At 39.7% G+C, this 15,473-nt stretch overlaps 2 protein-coding genes across 5 annotated transcripts; both read left to right on the top strand.

The window, feature by feature from the left end:
- The first annotated feature begins 1,250 nt into the window (after positions 1 to 1,250).
- Positions 1,251 to 4,719, top strand: entr1 (endosome associated trafficking regulator 1). Of its 2 annotated transcripts, none has more exons than XM_027006208.3 (8): positions 1,251 to 1,296; positions 1,664 to 1,761; positions 2,011 to 2,427; positions 2,533 to 2,606; positions 2,778 to 2,889; positions 3,230 to 3,292; positions 3,407 to 3,546; positions 3,785 to 4,719. In XM_027006208.3, exons 1-8 carry the CDS (start codon positions 1,266 to 1,268, stop codon positions 3,867 to 3,869), a joined length of 1,020 nt encoding a protein of 339 aa, XP_026862009.2. In that variant the 5' UTR covers positions 1,251 to 1,265; the 3' UTR covers positions 3,870 to 4,719. The 2 variants fall into 2 exon arrangements, with proteins under 2 accessions (XP_026862009.2, XP_026862008.2); XM_027006207.3 differs by having other exon boundaries at positions 1,255 to 1,522; positions 3,785 to 4,717.
- Positions 4,720 to 4,847: 128 nt separating this feature from the next.
- snapc4 (small nuclear RNA activating complex, polypeptide 4) lies at positions 4,848 to 15,387 on the top strand. Of its 3 annotated transcripts, none has more exons than XM_027006279.3 (25): positions 4,848 to 4,984; positions 5,439 to 5,579; positions 5,676 to 5,722; positions 5,808 to 5,910; positions 6,059 to 6,093; positions 6,220 to 6,363; positions 6,471 to 6,584; positions 6,732 to 6,810; positions 7,252 to 7,333; positions 7,434 to 7,535; positions 7,823 to 7,895; positions 7,986 to 8,150; positions 8,423 to 8,573; positions 8,737 to 8,843; positions 9,171 to 9,265; positions 9,403 to 9,497; positions 9,621 to 9,709; positions 9,810 to 10,301; positions 10,529 to 10,621; positions 10,911 to 11,133; positions 11,237 to 11,307; positions 11,406 to 11,495; positions 11,891 to 11,939; positions 12,372 to 14,914; positions 15,024 to 15,387. In XM_027006279.3, the coding sequence occupies exons 2-25, from the start codon at positions 5,456 to 5,458 to the stop codon at positions 15,120 to 15,122; spliced, it is 5,265 nt and encodes a 1,754-aa protein (XP_026862080.2). In that variant the 5' UTR covers positions 4,848 to 4,984; positions 5,439 to 5,455; the 3' UTR covers positions 15,123 to 15,387. The 3 variants fall into 3 exon arrangements, with proteins under 3 accessions (XP_026862080.2, XP_026862081.2, XP_026862079.2); XM_027006280.3 differs by having other exon boundaries at positions 4,922 to 5,070; positions 11,406 to 11,462; XM_027006278.3 differs by having other exon boundaries at positions 4,922 to 5,070.
- Positions 15,388 to 15,473: the final 86 nt, after the last annotated feature.

Below are 15,473 nucleotides of genomic sequence, written 5' to 3'. Positions count from 1 at the left end.
ACATTAGCAATACTGTTAATTCCTTAACGATAATGCTAAGGAATTTATTACCCACCTCTCAGTGTGTGTGTTTGAATGATTTATAAACAGAACCATCTTCTTGCTTTGTCTGTGGAGCTTCACAGTGAACCAGCCGCTTTAGCTTTCAGTAGTGGGCGTCCTGAAACAGCTGATGAAAGCCAAAGAGGGACTCTGGGCCCATTCTTCTCTCACTCCCTCTCCCGTCCCCACTGCTGTTAAAGGACAGTCAGGACATTTCAGCAAATCGATCTTAAATAGGAATATTTTTGCAGTTGAAGAAATTTTCCACATTTCTTTAGATTTACTTTAGAGTGGCTTTGAGCACAGTTGTCATTTATTCCAAAAAAAACAGTAATATTAATAAATTCAATTTATATAACACCTTTCCCAAACCCAAGAACGCCTGAATAATCACTTATCAAGATGTTTTGGTCTCATTTAAATGTGAATTCTTGTTAGTTATATAACAGTAGTTGGCAGCAGTTATTTACAGTGCCGGTAAATACCAAATAGGCAGAGTATGCACGGATAGAACGGATACATTTGCAAGGGGGCGCTGAGATTTTTACTACCTATAGGGTTTAAATCCGGCACTGGATATTTAGCACTAACGAATGTCCTCTTCTTTCCTTTAATGTACCCTGCTATCTCTTTCCTCCCCTCTCCATTCTCACTCCTTTTCTACTTTCCCCATGTCTATTCTCCTTTAGGTGAAAGCACTCACTTGTCTCTCATCACTGCCTTTAGCTTTCGTCTCTAAACACAGTTGAACTTTTGCACTGAAGCACATTATATCTCTGTGGACTACGCATAAAAAACGTAAGGAAAATTTGAGACAAATTAATTTCTTCCATTTGCGATTCAGTATATTGAAAATATACATGGACCGGCCAGGACCTTCCAGAGTCGTGGAGTCAAAACTCAAAATGGCCAAAAGTTGCTTACACAGACCGTACATGGATCTATATCTTGGCAGTATGCTACTTTACAATGCCCATCCAAGAGTTCAGAGTTGCCGTTCTGTCCTTCAATCTCCCTGTGTAATTGTGAGTCTATCCCAAGATAGCAAGACATTCGTACAGAACTTTAAGATGAAAAATTGGGCGCTCGCCTTTTTCTTTTTGATAAATAATCTCACTCCTTCTAACTTCTGCTGTCAAGGTGACCTCCAGGTGGCGGTATGCGTACTGGCATAGCAATAAGACACATTTTTAAACAGAGAAGAAGACCAGGATCTGCAAAGAATGAGCCGTTTGAAGATCAGCCAAAATTTAGGTCAAATACTATTATAAAAATTATTTCAGAAATATTAGCTACCTAAGGTTAGTTAAAGTTGTAGCTAAGAGCTAAAGAAGCTATCTATCGAAACCCATGGGAAGTCGAGCAGCAGGAATGTGTTAGCTGGCTAAATAACTAGCAAGTAGCCACTTTTGGATAAAAGCAGGCCAGACAAAAATGTCAAAACACAAAACAACCAAGAAAACGCTAATTATTGAAGATGGTGGGCACTATCTCCCTCTTTTAATTTCAGACTGAATATTTGATGCGGGTCGTATCTAGACAACTCATACATCTCATAAAACCGCTAGCTATTAAGTTTCTGTTGTTGAGCTTGTGGGCCTTTTTTTTGGTTTTGTTTTAGATGAGCTAAATGATGGTGAAGATGGACTGAACCCATTTTCTTTCCGAGAATTCATCAGGAGCAAAACTCAAGTTTCAAGCACTGCTGATGGTCTTGAGGTGAGCCACTCTATGACTAACCACTTTCATTGAGACAGCTGACATCTTAAACGTCTGTACCGTCTGCTTGTTTTATATCCTTCCACAATAAACTTTTTTTACTCTCAAGATTGATTATTGATTAAAAAAATTGATTAAAAAAAACGTTTGATCATAATGCTCCCCACATTATGAATAATTATGAGAAAAGATCCTTTTTATGAGGGATGTCTACAGTGTTGTGAGTAATGTTTATTGTTTTGTTTACAGAAAACATTTGATGGTGCCTCTCAAGGGGAGGATAAATATAATTACCCCAGAGGCTTTGATCACAGCCACAAAGGACATTTCTTCACAGATCCTTCAGTGCTTGGCCACTCCTTTGGCAGTGAATCGGAGTACGAATGGACGGAAATCTACCAGCCCTCAACTATTGAGGAGGCTCACGATTTAGGACTATGTGGGAGTTTGGAAGGAAGGAACGTTTTGCCTCATTCATTGCTGTACAATGAAGACAAGGATGAGACAGCAAACAAGTGGGACGTGGGAGAGGGATTCTCACCAGAGACTCAGTTTTCTAGAAAAAGCACTGGAAGTTATGAAGGAGATGAGGAGACATCAGTCATCGACGTTTCATTTCACACTAAGAAGAGCAGCGCTGAGAATGGGATTAGGGACCAGCAAAAAGTGACAAGATCTCCACTTATAAAACATAGTAGTTTTATAAATACCATACAACTTTGGTATATATTAAATGCATCTTTTGAAAAATTATAATTTGTGTTTTTCTAGCTAAGAGAAGAAAATGCTCATCTTAGGAAGCATATCAAAGTACTTTCAAAGAAGTCAGAGATGGACTCCATGATGTAAGATATATAAGATTGAGTGTAAAATAAATAATTTATTATTATTATGTAGAAGTATGGATATATGATGATTTCCTAGCATTAAATCAACATCATTAAAACATGTATGATGTAACATTAGTGGGCATATTCTCTATATGATGTATCAGATAACCTGTCTTTATAATGTAGGATCAGACAACTCACGGATGAGTTACACAACCGAAAGATACAAGAGGAGAGGGAAGCTAAAGCCCTGGAGACAATGGTTCAGTCAGTGGAACAAAACCTTCAGCTAATGACCGTATGCATCTACATTTATGCCATTTATCTGATGCTTTTTTAATCCAGAGCGATTTACAATTGTGACTTAATACAGCTTGAGCAATTGAGGGTTAAGGGCTTTGGTCAGGGGTCCAACAGTGGGAACCTGGTAGTGGTCCTTGAACTGGAAACCTTTCGAGTACTATGCAAGAACCTTAACCGCTGAGCTACTACTGCCCTGTTAAATATTAAATATCTATTATTTTGTTAGCGCAGTGGCTTTACCCAGACCTACAGTATAACCATGACATCTTACATTAAACATTGTTGATGTATTTTATACACATTTCCTTCAAATTAATATTTTATTCCTAATACAGAAACGGGCTGTTAAAGCTGAAAACAGTTTATCTAAATTAAAACAAGAAATCCAGCAACTCCAGGTTTGATTTTTCAATCATGTTTTAAATTGTTGTGAGCTATACTATTATCTGTTTTTCATTTTATTATTATTATTATTATTATTATTAGGGACTAACTGATACTTCTTTTCCCAGAACCAACTAGAAGCATACAAAAGTGAAAATGAGCAACTTCGAGCAGGAGAGACTGCAGCCTTAACCACAATGAGACACAATGCGCAAGTGGCATCAGAATATCTTAACAAAACAGCCAAAGATGCTGAGACTTCCATCAAGTATGTTGAAAATATCTGATTAAGAATGCTTTAAGACTGCAAAACATATTCACTAGAATTAATTACAATTGTACCCCAATACATTAGAACTGTTAAAAATCTACTAGAATCTGATATGCATGTGAAGTGTAAAATTGATTAATAGCTTCTGTCAGCTAAAACTATATGACATTTCATGCAGCTCAGTGATTAGCTATGCATTTAACTACTGGTGTGTATTTTGTTTTTGTCTATTCAGGCAGTTGTTGACAGGAAGGGAGACACTGTGTCTTGTATCACAGTTGCTGAGTTCCGTTGACAAGATCACTGAGTTTCAAAAATGATCATTCGTTTTCTTCAGTATGTAATGTCTTTGTCAAAATATACATATAATATACACATAATACATACATACTGGCCAACTGTCGTGATTTTAAGGACAATGTATGATAGGTTGGAGGTATCATCGGTCTCATATTCATCACTCGACAGCACAGACTGGTAAATGTGCACTGTGTGACACAAGTGGAATTTTAACTCTAGTCTCCGAGGTAGAGTGTGCCTCTTCATTATAAAAAGTTGTAGTGAAGGAATACAGGTGATTTGACTAAGTGCCTTTTATTTTACCATATATAGCATTTAATGGTTTGCTGTAATCAAACGTCTAACCATATGAGCCCATACATCCACAGCATTTGGCTGAAATTCTTTTGTGACTTATATTTGTTAGTATACATCAGTGCTCCTTGGGAATTGAACCCACAACCTTGGTGTTGATAGCACCTTGCTCTACACTGTACTGTACAATATATCTAAAATATGGACTTCTTTAAAAAAAGTTATGCAAACTGGACAGGTTTATATTCACCTGAATTTAGAATAACAAAAAAAAATTATTTTTGCCTGGCTGATTTGATGCATACAATGCAAGATGTTTTCTGAAACTGGTCATACTGTTTTTGATGGAAAGAAAATTATATGTTGCACTGCTATTTGACCAAAGAGTCAAATAAACCACATAGTTATGTGCTATGATTTTATTTTATCATCTTTACTCCTGTACAAATGTATTTCCTTATTTACTTCATTATATGTTGACTTAAACTATAGTATTGTATTAATTTAATCATAAACATGAGTATGCTATATTTTATTACCTTACTAATCTGGAAGCTTTTTTACCAAATAAAATACCGTTTTAACTAAAGAATAAATGAATATCATTTCTGTGTGGTACAATAATTTTCTTTTTATCCTTTAACCCTTAACCAAAGGTGACGCTATCAATTCTGTTTCAGTGACAAGTACACAAAACGGGAATACCGAAAATAAACTTTTATTTTGAAGAAAATTTACGTTTCTGCGAAATAGGCATAGTGTCGCGTGCTTCACTTCCATTCCGACAACGTTTAACGAACACAAAGCTTTCTGCGCTACAGTGCAGTGGCTGGTAAATAAGGTTAGTGTGGCGGGGTCTCGACTTATATTACTGATGTCCTCACTAAGTTGGGGCAGAAAGAGTAAATATTTTACGCATGGATGGAGGTGAGAACGGCATTGTAGCTATCGTGACGTTTTCGGTACCCAAGTGCATGTTGTGTTGTTAGATATTGGTACTAGACTGGCCTCGGCTGTGTACTGGTTTAGACCAGGTCCAGAATATTAATACCTCATTAAACGGACTGTCTGCCTTTAACAGGTAATAGGTTGCCATATTCATGACACTATGGCTATGTTTTGGGTTTTGTAAATGGCTAGCTGGCTAGCTAGCTAGCTAGAAAACTTGGTTATGCAGACGTAGCTAGCTAGTTGCTTAGTGCAAGTTGCCAAAGCATTTTACCTGTGCATGTAGCCGACGTGTCGATGACATTTTCAGGGAATGGTATCTTCAGATTTGTATTTGGCGTGTGCAGGTGCTGACAGGATAAAAATGACGGCTCCAGAAGACATCTTGGCGCAGAGAAACAAAATACAACGTCAGATTTTGGCGCTGGAGTCCACTCTAGGCGCCGATAGTAGCGTTGTAGATTTGCTGTCATCGGACAGCGACAGTGGTAAGTCAAACAGTGGTGGGTTGCGGTCTGTTATGATTAAATGTGTCGTTGTTTTACCTTGCCTCATACACTCATTCGTTGTCTTCTTGATAACAGATAGTTTGTCTGAGGACAGTAACAGTGGACGTGTAGGGGAGAAAGTGGTACGATTATTCTTAAAACTTGCCCCAGTGCACAATAATTTTATAGAAGTTTACTGTTTTAGTAGTTTACTATGATTCCCTGCAGGCGCAAGATGCCCTGGAGGCAGAGCGGCAGCAAATACTGCAAGAGATTAAGGAGTTAGAGCAAACACTTGGTCCAAATGCAGCACTCGTTGATGCCCTGACAGGTAAAGTTTTGCAGTCTTTATTTTGTAGTCCCTCACAAAATGAGAAACAATCACACATGATTTCCTTTTTCTTACACATCAAATGTTCTCTCTTGAGACTGTAAAATGGCTATTACTTGCATTCTTATGTGTTTATCTGTTCAAACAGATAGTGAACATGGCACTGGCAGTAAACTGGTTTCTGTGAGTTTCCGCTGTACAGGGTTACACGATATTTAATTTAAATGCCATTCATTCCCCTCATCACTTTGCTTGTTAGTCTCAGAAACCCATGCGAAATCATATTAGATTTGTTTTCTAACCAATTAGAGTGATGAAGATAGTGATGATGAGGAGCTGTGTCTTCCTCAAGACATGGAGACCTGCCTGCAGATGAATTTGGTCTATCAGGAGGTGCTGAAAGAGAAACTAGCTGACTTGGAGCGCCTCCTTAATGAAAATCGCCAGCAGCAGGTTGGTTGTGGTTGTGTACATAAATGGTTCTTGTTTTTAAACAATCACCAGCCTCATAGTGATGTTTGGACAGACTTGGATATGTGAGGCTTCTCTGTTTTTCACAGGAAGAGATTGAAACCCAGCTTTCTGGACCATCTTCCACTTCAAGGCAGCCTCACTTGAAACTCTTCCTTGGCACCTTTATGAAACCATATTTTAAAGACAAGCTCACTGGTCTGGTAGGATTCCAAGTTACTAAGTTTTGAATGCACAGTTACTCTATGAAGAAGTCTGAAAGACCTTTGATGGGTATTTCTGTAACACTTGTTGCAGTATTATGTGAAATCCTGATTCTGTTGTTCTTTGTTTATCTCTTTCCTGGGTAGGGCCCGCCTGCAAATGAAGAAACCAGAGAGAGGTGTAGTTATGGAAAAATGCCCTGTGATGAGATGAGAATCAGAAGATGTATGTTTCATATTTTATTAGGCAGTTATTTTTAGCATCTCATGAACAATTGTGGTCCATTCATAAACTGACATTTTTAGCTGGATGAAAGGGGTACTATTCACATTCAAGCAACGTCTATGTGTATCACTTAAAGTTGGGGTGTCAAAGTCTGGTCCTGGAGGGCCAGAGTCCAGCAAAGCTTGGTGATTGTTCTGCTCAGACACACCAACTAAAGCTGGCCAATGATTGATGAGTTGAATCAAAGTGCATTTAAACAGGTCAGTCACCAAACCACACTCTTGGACCAGGGTTTGAAGTTAAATTTTGTAATCACCGAACTTTGCTGGACTCCGACACCCCTGGTTTAAAGGGTGAAAATTGGTGGTCCTTTGCATTAATTTATACTGTCCTTTTATTCCACACACTGATGCTGCATGTAATTTGGTGTGCTTCTTTCAGGGAATGGTTGGCAAAAAACTTTGCTGATTGACACAGTTGTCAAAGACACTATGAAACGCATGCAGCAGCCAAAGATGTCCAAGTAGGTTTTCTGGCTAAAAAAAATTGACTGAAAAGAAGTGTTCCCTTGTATGCTCATGGCTTGTTTGTGTTTTTATTATTGTTTTGCTTTGTTTTTTTAGGGTGGAATACTTAACTGGAAAACTATCTAAAGCAGAAGATAAGGAAAAAGAAGAACTAAAAAGACAAATTGTTCTTCTGGAGAAGGAAATCAAAGAAATTAGGTTGATTATAATACAATTTGTTTTTATTTATATATTTATTTATTCATGAATTATTAACTCAGAATCCAACTTCACTCTGGGGGAATGCTGACAGTAGGCATGTCTTGGCATAGATGTGGATAGAATTTGAATGCCAGCTGTAATGGGCACCTTTGCTATGAAATTTTGAATGGTGATCTCATTGAGGTGTTTAGTGCTAAATTGACTAAATAGTGATGACTGCTTTGGATATCACATTAGATGTGACCACAAATGTCTTTTTTTCATATGATTTTATCATTTACCAGCTCAATGAAGGAAGACCAGCTGTATGGAAGTCGCTGGGATGATCATGACTGGGAGAAAATATCAAATATTGATGTATGCTTTATAATTCTAGTAACCACATACTAATTTTTACTTGATTGCCATCAGTCATAGTGTAGTTAAAATCTGTGAATGTGCTTACAGTTTGAGGGCCATCGACATCCTGAGGATTTGATGAGGTTCTGGCAAAATTACCTGCATCCCTCCATTAACAAATCATCATGGAATCAGGATGAAATCGAGAAGCTCAGTAGCACTGTGGTACAGTACAAATACTGCCACTGGGATCAAATCTCAGAGGCTCTCGGGGTAAGTCCAACAAAGGAAATCCTTGAATTTGTCATGTGTACTCTGCTGCACTAAGTTACACAGCATTAGTAGTGTTGTGGTTCTTCAAGTGTTATACCGAAGATATTTATTTAGATAGGAAATTTAAATTAAATACACACTCAGAAATCATATTGTGTGTTGGTGTGTGTGTTGGTGTGTTGGTGTGTGTGTGTGTGTGTGTGTGTGTGTGTGTGTGTGTGTGTGTGTGTGTGTGTGTGTGTGTGTGTGTGTGTGGGTGGTGGTGGTTTTAGACCAATAGGTCAGCTTTCATGTGCTTCCAGACATACCAGCGCTACATCTCTAAAAGCTTTAGAAAGAGATTTTGGACTAAAGAGGAGGACCAGATCCTCCGAGACCTTGTGGAGAAGATGAGAATTGGCAACTTCATACCATACACTCAAAGTAATTTGACTGAGCTGTCTAAAAGCCACAGTTTCTCAGTTTTTCAGTTGCATTGACTCCAGGTTTTTTGCATTATGATATTTGTGTATGTTAGTGGTTTTATCTCTGTGCTGTTTGAATATCAGTTCCATTTTCAGGTAATTTGTCTCTTTTTTGGTAATAGTGTCATATTTTATGGAGGGTCGCGATCACTCACAGATCATGTACCGCTGGACAGCTGTCCTTGATCCTTCGATAAAGAAGGGCCCTTGGTCAAAAGAAGAGGACCAGGTATGTGTGGCAGTTTAGCTTTAAGTACAGCCTGTCTCTGGTTGATTCATATCTTAAAAAGCCAAATCAACAATTTCTGGTAAACGTTTATGTCTTCTAAAATCCCTCACTAGCACTTAAAAGTTAAAGCCAAATATTCACAGAATCTGCAGTATTTCAGAGTTTTCTCAAAAACTGCAATGAATGGGGATTTAACTCTGCATACCAAATAAGTGAAATTTCAATTTTATTTACTTTTTGCAGTAGTAAACTTCCACGTCATGGAGCCAGGTCATGTGTTTCTGTGGTACATTTTAGTGTGCTTAATGCCAGCTGTTCTTATTGCAGTTATTACTAAAAGCTGTGGAGAAGTTTGGGTGCAAGGACTGGTGTAAAATCAGACTGGAGGTTCCAGGCAGGACGGACAATGCTTGTCGGGACAGGTGTGTCAGAACTCCTCATGCAGTTAGCCTAAACATGAATGTGTGTGACCTTTGGACCTCAGTTCTAAGAACAGTTGAGATTTGTACTACCTAACCATTTTTCATTCTGTTTTTTATCTTTAAATGTTGCGTCCCAGGTATCTGGATTGCCTCCGGGCGGATGTGAAAAGAGGCACATGGAGTGCAGAAGAAGTTGAATTGCTGAAAAAAATGGTTGAGAAATATGGTGTTGGTGAGTGACTACCCCAAAAATTAAGCTTTAGTCCTCATGGAACCTGGCCATCAGACAATGTGTCCAAAAATGATTTCAAACAAAAGTGTCTATTTAATAGTCATAACCGTGCAATGTCATCAGGTAAATGGTCCAAGATTGCCTCGGAAATTCCAAACCGGATTGACTCTCAGTGTTTGAACAAGTGGAGAGGGATGATGCAGTTAGCTACGGTAAGTTTGTTACTTCTGCGATTTATTAGAACTCGTGATTACACAAACAATTCCATATGCTATGTGCGGCGTTTAAAGCACTCTATTCTGTCACATGTAGAAAAAAGGCACAAAAAGAGTAAGAAAGAAAACACCAATGAGTCTCAATCAAGGTTCCTGGCCAAAGAGGAGAAAAGTGATCGAGGAGGAAGAAGGGGCCGAAGAGGAAGTCAAATCGGACTCCAACTCTGAAGACGAAAAGGTAAAATTGGAATACATGGACAGCGATGGGGAACAGGCAGGAGGTAACAAATTGGATGTCCCCTCGGAAGAGGAGATGGACCATAAAGAAGAATACATCCAACCTGACATAAAGGAGTGGATCCCTGCCGGTGGGTTTGTGCATCCTGCGGGGACCGTAAAAACCATGCTAGTCAGGTTGCCCACTGAGGAGGACGAGCGGGATTGGGGAAGGCGCACAGGTCAAAGTGTCGGCAACAGCCCCCTGACACCGCCCTGTCAGTCAAAGCCTGTTCGAAGCACTGTGCTGGATCACCTGGGGAACCCTGTTAAGACTTATGTGGGTATAGAACCACCTGCTTTACCAATGTGGGTAAGTAATCTTTTTTTTCTTTTTTCAGGTCAGGAATACACGATTTCAAACCATCTTTCCCATCACAGATCATAAATGAGCCCTTAGATGTTTGATATTACAAGTACTTAGCGATTAAAATTTTCCAAAGTGAGAGATATGCCGACATGCTGGTTTTCATGGTATTCACGGTCTTGTCTATGCATCTCATGTTCCATATACTCATTTCTATTTCTTTGTACTTGCAGGACTCCTGCAATGAAAATGCTATGGACAAAGTGCCTGTTAGCGATGTTCGATACTTACTCATTTGGAGCAGTAATAGACATCATATGAAAGCAGTAAGAATGATAACAATCTTAATTATTATAAACATCGTAAGAGTTCTCCTTTCATGTAAATAACTCAGCTGTGGACTTAACACAGTCGTTCAGTGGATATTTTTACAGCTGCTTTTAAAGCGGACCCTGATCCCAATATTATTATTCCGTATGGCAAATTCACCATAGAGCAAAAGTTACTACAGACACTCATCCTGCATCCTTTGTCATACTGCAATACTTTTGGGATATAGGTTGATGAATCTGTGGTTAGAGCCCACCAAGAATACCTTTCTCCCCTCCCCCCCAGATAATGCGCAAGAACAAAAAAAACCCATCTTCAGCCAAGGAACAAAAGCATGCACAAAGTTACGAGCAGGAGACCAAAAGAGTGAGGAGGCATCTGAGTAGAGACACCACAAACACCCCCAACACACAGACCAGCCTCAACTATGCTCTCATGATTGCTGTCCTTCCATGGGTTGGCAATGTGATGATGCCTCTCCTTTTCAGCAGAAAGAAAGTTTGTGAAGGTATTCTTAAGAAGCATTCGTATAAATGATGATTTCCTCTACCTGTATCAGTTGGGGCACCGGTTACTTTGTAAGTTTTAAAATGGTTTTTGTCTCTCGCCAGCTGATATTGTCCGAAAAAGAGCAGCAGTTGTCCATCTCCAAAAAACGTCAGTTTTTTTGCTCTTTCTGAAGGTGAGACACACAACTTTTTTCTTCATGGCTGTTTTTTCCTATTACAAATGTAGAGTTCTAAAGTATTGTAATAAACTATGTTTGTTGCGCTGAAACAGGCCCTTCACATCGATGCTGAAGGGTGCAAGAAAGTCATCGAGGCTCGCAAGGCGTTGGTAAGCCGCACATCCTCAGTCAAGTGCACTCAGGTATGCAACTCCTGTGTGCGTACTACACAAACACTGCTGAATTTTGATGTATGATTTTATGAGTAAATATTTTAGAGAAAACTATAATGTGTGATGCCAGCTGGCCTTTCATGACATTTTGTTTTAATAAGACAGATGAGGTTGCAGTTTCTATACCCACTATCGAGAGAAGTTGATGTTCTGCATTTCCATCTTCCTATGCTTGTTGCTTATCCCCCCCCCCCTTCTTGCCCCATAATCCACAAATCAGGGTCTCTCTGTCCCTGTGGACCTGTCAAAGTTGGATCTCTTAGCTAACTTGTGGAGTTCCACCTTGTCTAAATTAAAATGCATCCAGTAGAGGATAGTCCTGATGTTTTTGTTTTTTCTCTACTATTTTTTTCCTTTCTCCTCAGTCACGGAGACATCAGCCTGAGCCAATCACTAATTCAAAACCCCAAACAGGTACTGTATCTGGGGAAGATGTTATGTCTCTCTGCATTATTAAAGTGAAAAATGTGACGTTACAGTACAATAGAAAAGAATATCAGTTAGAAAATTCCAGTGCTTGTGGCCATAGTAACTTAAGGCAGACCACTCTCTCCCCATTTACAGTTATGGGATAACTAATGGATTCATAAGGTAGAAAAAGCATAAGACCCTGGAGACATTTAAGGACTGACAAAAAGATGTTAAAATCAATTCTAAATGGCATGGGTAGACAGTAGGTTGATTTGAGGGTTGGTGTAATGTGAGTGCTCATTCTAGAATGTGGGAGATGGGAACAGCATTCTGGACTCACTCATGCAGTTAAGATATTTTTTTATATCAGAATTAAAAAAGGTTAAAAATAAAAGTACTCCTGTATTAAGTTTTAATATTTCCATTCTCTTCCAGCCATGCAGTACAATCCTCGTTCCAGTTGTGCTACCATGACAGTGGCTAAGCTTCTTGCCAAAAAAAATCTGCAGACGAGTAGTCCCAAACCGCCAGAGACTGAACAGACTCCTGCACCCCCACAGCCAACCAAGCTGCCAATACCAAGAAATAAACCTCGAAGGAAGCCACAACAGGTCTTGCAGTCTGCTACTCAGATCATGAGGCCTACTCTGGTGGTCCCTTTTATCAGCCAGTCAAAAACACATCAGGGAGTGGGTACTCCGGAGCCTGTTAGACAGGAAATTTTACCTCTTCTACAATCACAGGGTGCCTTTGAAGTTTGTCAGCCAGTATTGCAGTTGGTTGTACCTGTAGAACCTTGGAAGATGGCACAGCCAGAAGTCCCTCTTACTACATTAACTTTGAGACCATCCTCTACTGCATCTCCTACAAAGAGCTTGGGGGAAGTAAAGACCCCCAAAACAGCTATTCCTACAACCTCAACATCTAGCCCATCCACTACTGTACCTCCTACAAAGAGCTCAGGAGAAGTAAAGACCCCCAAAACAGCACCTCCTACAACATCCACATCTAGCCCATCCACCACTCTACCTCCTACAAAAAGCTCAGGAGAATTAAAGACCCCAAAACGCATCTGCAGACCCACAATGAAAGCCCAAGAACTGATAGAGAATGCTAAAATCAAGGCTTCTGAGAAACAGAAAGTTAAAAAGAGACACGGTCATGATGATGCCCCCACGGCTGTGTTACCACAAACTACAGCTTGGATTCTAACTCCTACTGGTCTGATGCCTCTGGCTGGAATTCATCTTACATCTTCTGGTACCCTTGGTAATCAGAACCCAGTGATGCCTAACATTGTTCCTCAGGTGTTATTTGAACCACCAGTCATAGTGAACCAAAATAGCTCTTTCGCATTTGTCAATGCTGTGCAACCAAGCAATACAACAACTGTCTCTCCAGCCCTTGTCTTACCTGGAACTAATGTTACACCTCCAACAGCTAAACCAAACCTTGATCAGAGCCCTTGCCTTTCCACTGCCTCAAACCAACACAATGTTTCTTCACTTCTCTCTGTTAATAAAGACTCCAATATCTCAACTACTATCACAAATACATATAGTGTTTCTGGAGTTACTAATGCTAGTAGTGTGCCCACCATTCTTAGTAGCCCTGCAGTTCAGTCTAAAGTCTCATGTAGTCAAAATCAATCCATCTTGAGTCTTGTCCCCCAAATGACAATTCAGTCACCTATAATAGTCAACCAGAATAGTTCCCTTACTCTCCTCTGTGATGCTGTGAGACCCACAGTTCCCTTAAATTCCTCTGTGGCCCCTAAACCTGTTGCATCCAACCCTGTAGGAATAAGTCAAAAATCTATGCCAACATCTGGTGTGAACACCACCAAAGCCTCTTCATTAACTTCTGTCAATAATGTTCTCAGTTTCTCTTCAGCTTCTGCTGTTACACATGCACCTGCTGTCCGACCAGTCAGTCCCAGCTTTTTGACCCTTTCAAGTCCTGTAATTCAGATGCCTTCGCCTACTTTTCCAGGTAATCAGAATCAAAGAATGCCATACCCTCAGATAGTAAGTCAGCAACCAGCCATAACGAAACAGAATGGCTCCACGGCACTCATAAACATTGCAGAATCAAGTATAACAGTGAATGGCTCGCCAGCCCCTATTACAAATGTTTCTCCCAGCCCTTCAGCACCCAGTAGAGACCCTTCAGCATCTGCTGCAGAGATCTCCAAGGTCTCCTCTGCTTCCTCTGTTACTAATGAACTTGTGTCCCCAGACTCTGCAACAAAAACACACTGTGTACCTTCAGGCCCCTCTTCAGTTTTGAATGTATTCACATCTGTGGTTAGCAGTGAAATGTCTGCAGCTGCTCCACAGAAGAATTCTGTGCACCAGGGCCCAGTCTCCATCCAACACAGGTTACCAGTTGAAGTAAGATGTCTACCTAAAGGTCAGTTGGATGCTAATAAAACTGCTGGCTATACTGACCCTAGTTGTCAAATTTTGCATAAGACGAAAGCCCCCCAGGCCAAAAAGAAACCACTTCAGCCAGCAGCAGCCATGTCTAAACCTGGTCCTAAACCTGATTCTCTACCTTTTGATCCAAACCTGATGTTCCTTGAGCATCCTGGACAAGTGAAGGACTGGATTAAAGGGAACGATGGGATTTCACTGCCTTATCTGGAGGAAAAAATGCCTTATCTTCCCCCTTTTGTCAGCAATATCAATACACTGGCCTGTTTACTCAAAGCAAAACAGTCTTTGTTGAAGACAGCAGTGCAGCTCTTACCTGAAGAAGACCAAGACGGCAGTGGGGAGGAAGAAAAGGTAGCCGCTGTCCGTAAACTGGTATCCGAAAAATTCAAAACCAACCCAGCATACTTGCTTCTGAAGGCACGCTTTTTGTCATGTTTTACCTTACCTGCCCTTCTGGCCACCATACATCCATGCAAGGAGTCACAGGACAGTTATGATAATGAAGATGACACCAATGACCAAGTCATGCTCCAGATTGCAGTGAGTATTGTATGGCTATTTAATTTTTATCAAAGGAAAAAAAACAACTTTCTGGCTTTTTGTAGTATGAGCATGTTTGTGGATTGATGGATTTTCACTTATTTTGCAGGGATCTCTGCTCAGCAAAAATGAATGCGAAGCATCAGAAGCACAGTTTTCTGGGATCAGGGAAAGAATGCAAAATGACCATCACACAGTACAGAGATAGGGAGCAGTATGTCCTTGTTTTCTCTTTTTGCATGAGAATTACACCATCTAAGTACTATGCAGTGTAGTGGGTCTAGTATAATATGTAAAATGTACACGTGGTTTTGAAAACAAATACAAACAAAAAAGTTGTAATTTATTTTTGCTGTTTTTTTTTGTTGTTGTTCATGAAGAGTAATTCCTTAACTTAAATAAAACTGACTGACTGAATCTTATGTGTGAATTTTTTTATTTTATTTTTTTTACTTTAATAATAAGCAGTCCTTTTCATTGATAAAACAATGATTAAAAATTCTGAATAAGATGAATCAGAAGAAAGCTTGTCCGTGTGTTTGTACACTGCTGTAGTTAA

The sequence above is a fragment of the Electrophorus electricus genome, chromosome 5 (genome assembly GCF_041902795.1).
Source record: "Electrophorus electricus isolate QZ-2024a chromosome 5, ASM4190279v1, whole genome shotgun sequence".
Lineage (NCBI taxonomy): Eukaryota > Metazoa > Chordata > Actinopteri > Gymnotiformes > Gymnotidae > Electrophorus > Electrophorus electricus.
Note: the sequence above shows the minus strand (reverse complement) of the source record. Positions and strands in the feature narration are given on the sequence as shown.

Coding starts and splice junctions, on each gene's coding strand:
- snapc4 (XM_027006278.3), top strand. Junction 7,896..7,985: donor AGAAAATATCAAATATTGAT/GTATGCTTTATA, acceptor ATGTGCTTACAG/TTTGAGGGCCATCGACATCC. Junction 8,574..8,736: donor CTTCATACCATACACTCAAA/GTAATTTGACTG, acceptor TTTTGGTAATAG/TGTCATATTTTATGGAGGGT.
- entr1 (XM_027006207.3), top strand. CDS start 1,477: ATGTCAAAACACAAAACAACCAAGAAAACGCTAATTATTGAAGATG. Junction 3,293..3,406: donor AAGAAATCCAGCAACTCCAG/GTTTGATTTTTC, acceptor TTCTTTTCCCAG/AACCAACTAGAAGCATACAA. Junction 3,547..3,784: donor GATGCTGAGACTTCCATCAA/GTATGTTGAAAA, acceptor TTGTCTATTCAG/GCAGTTGTTGACAGGAAGGG.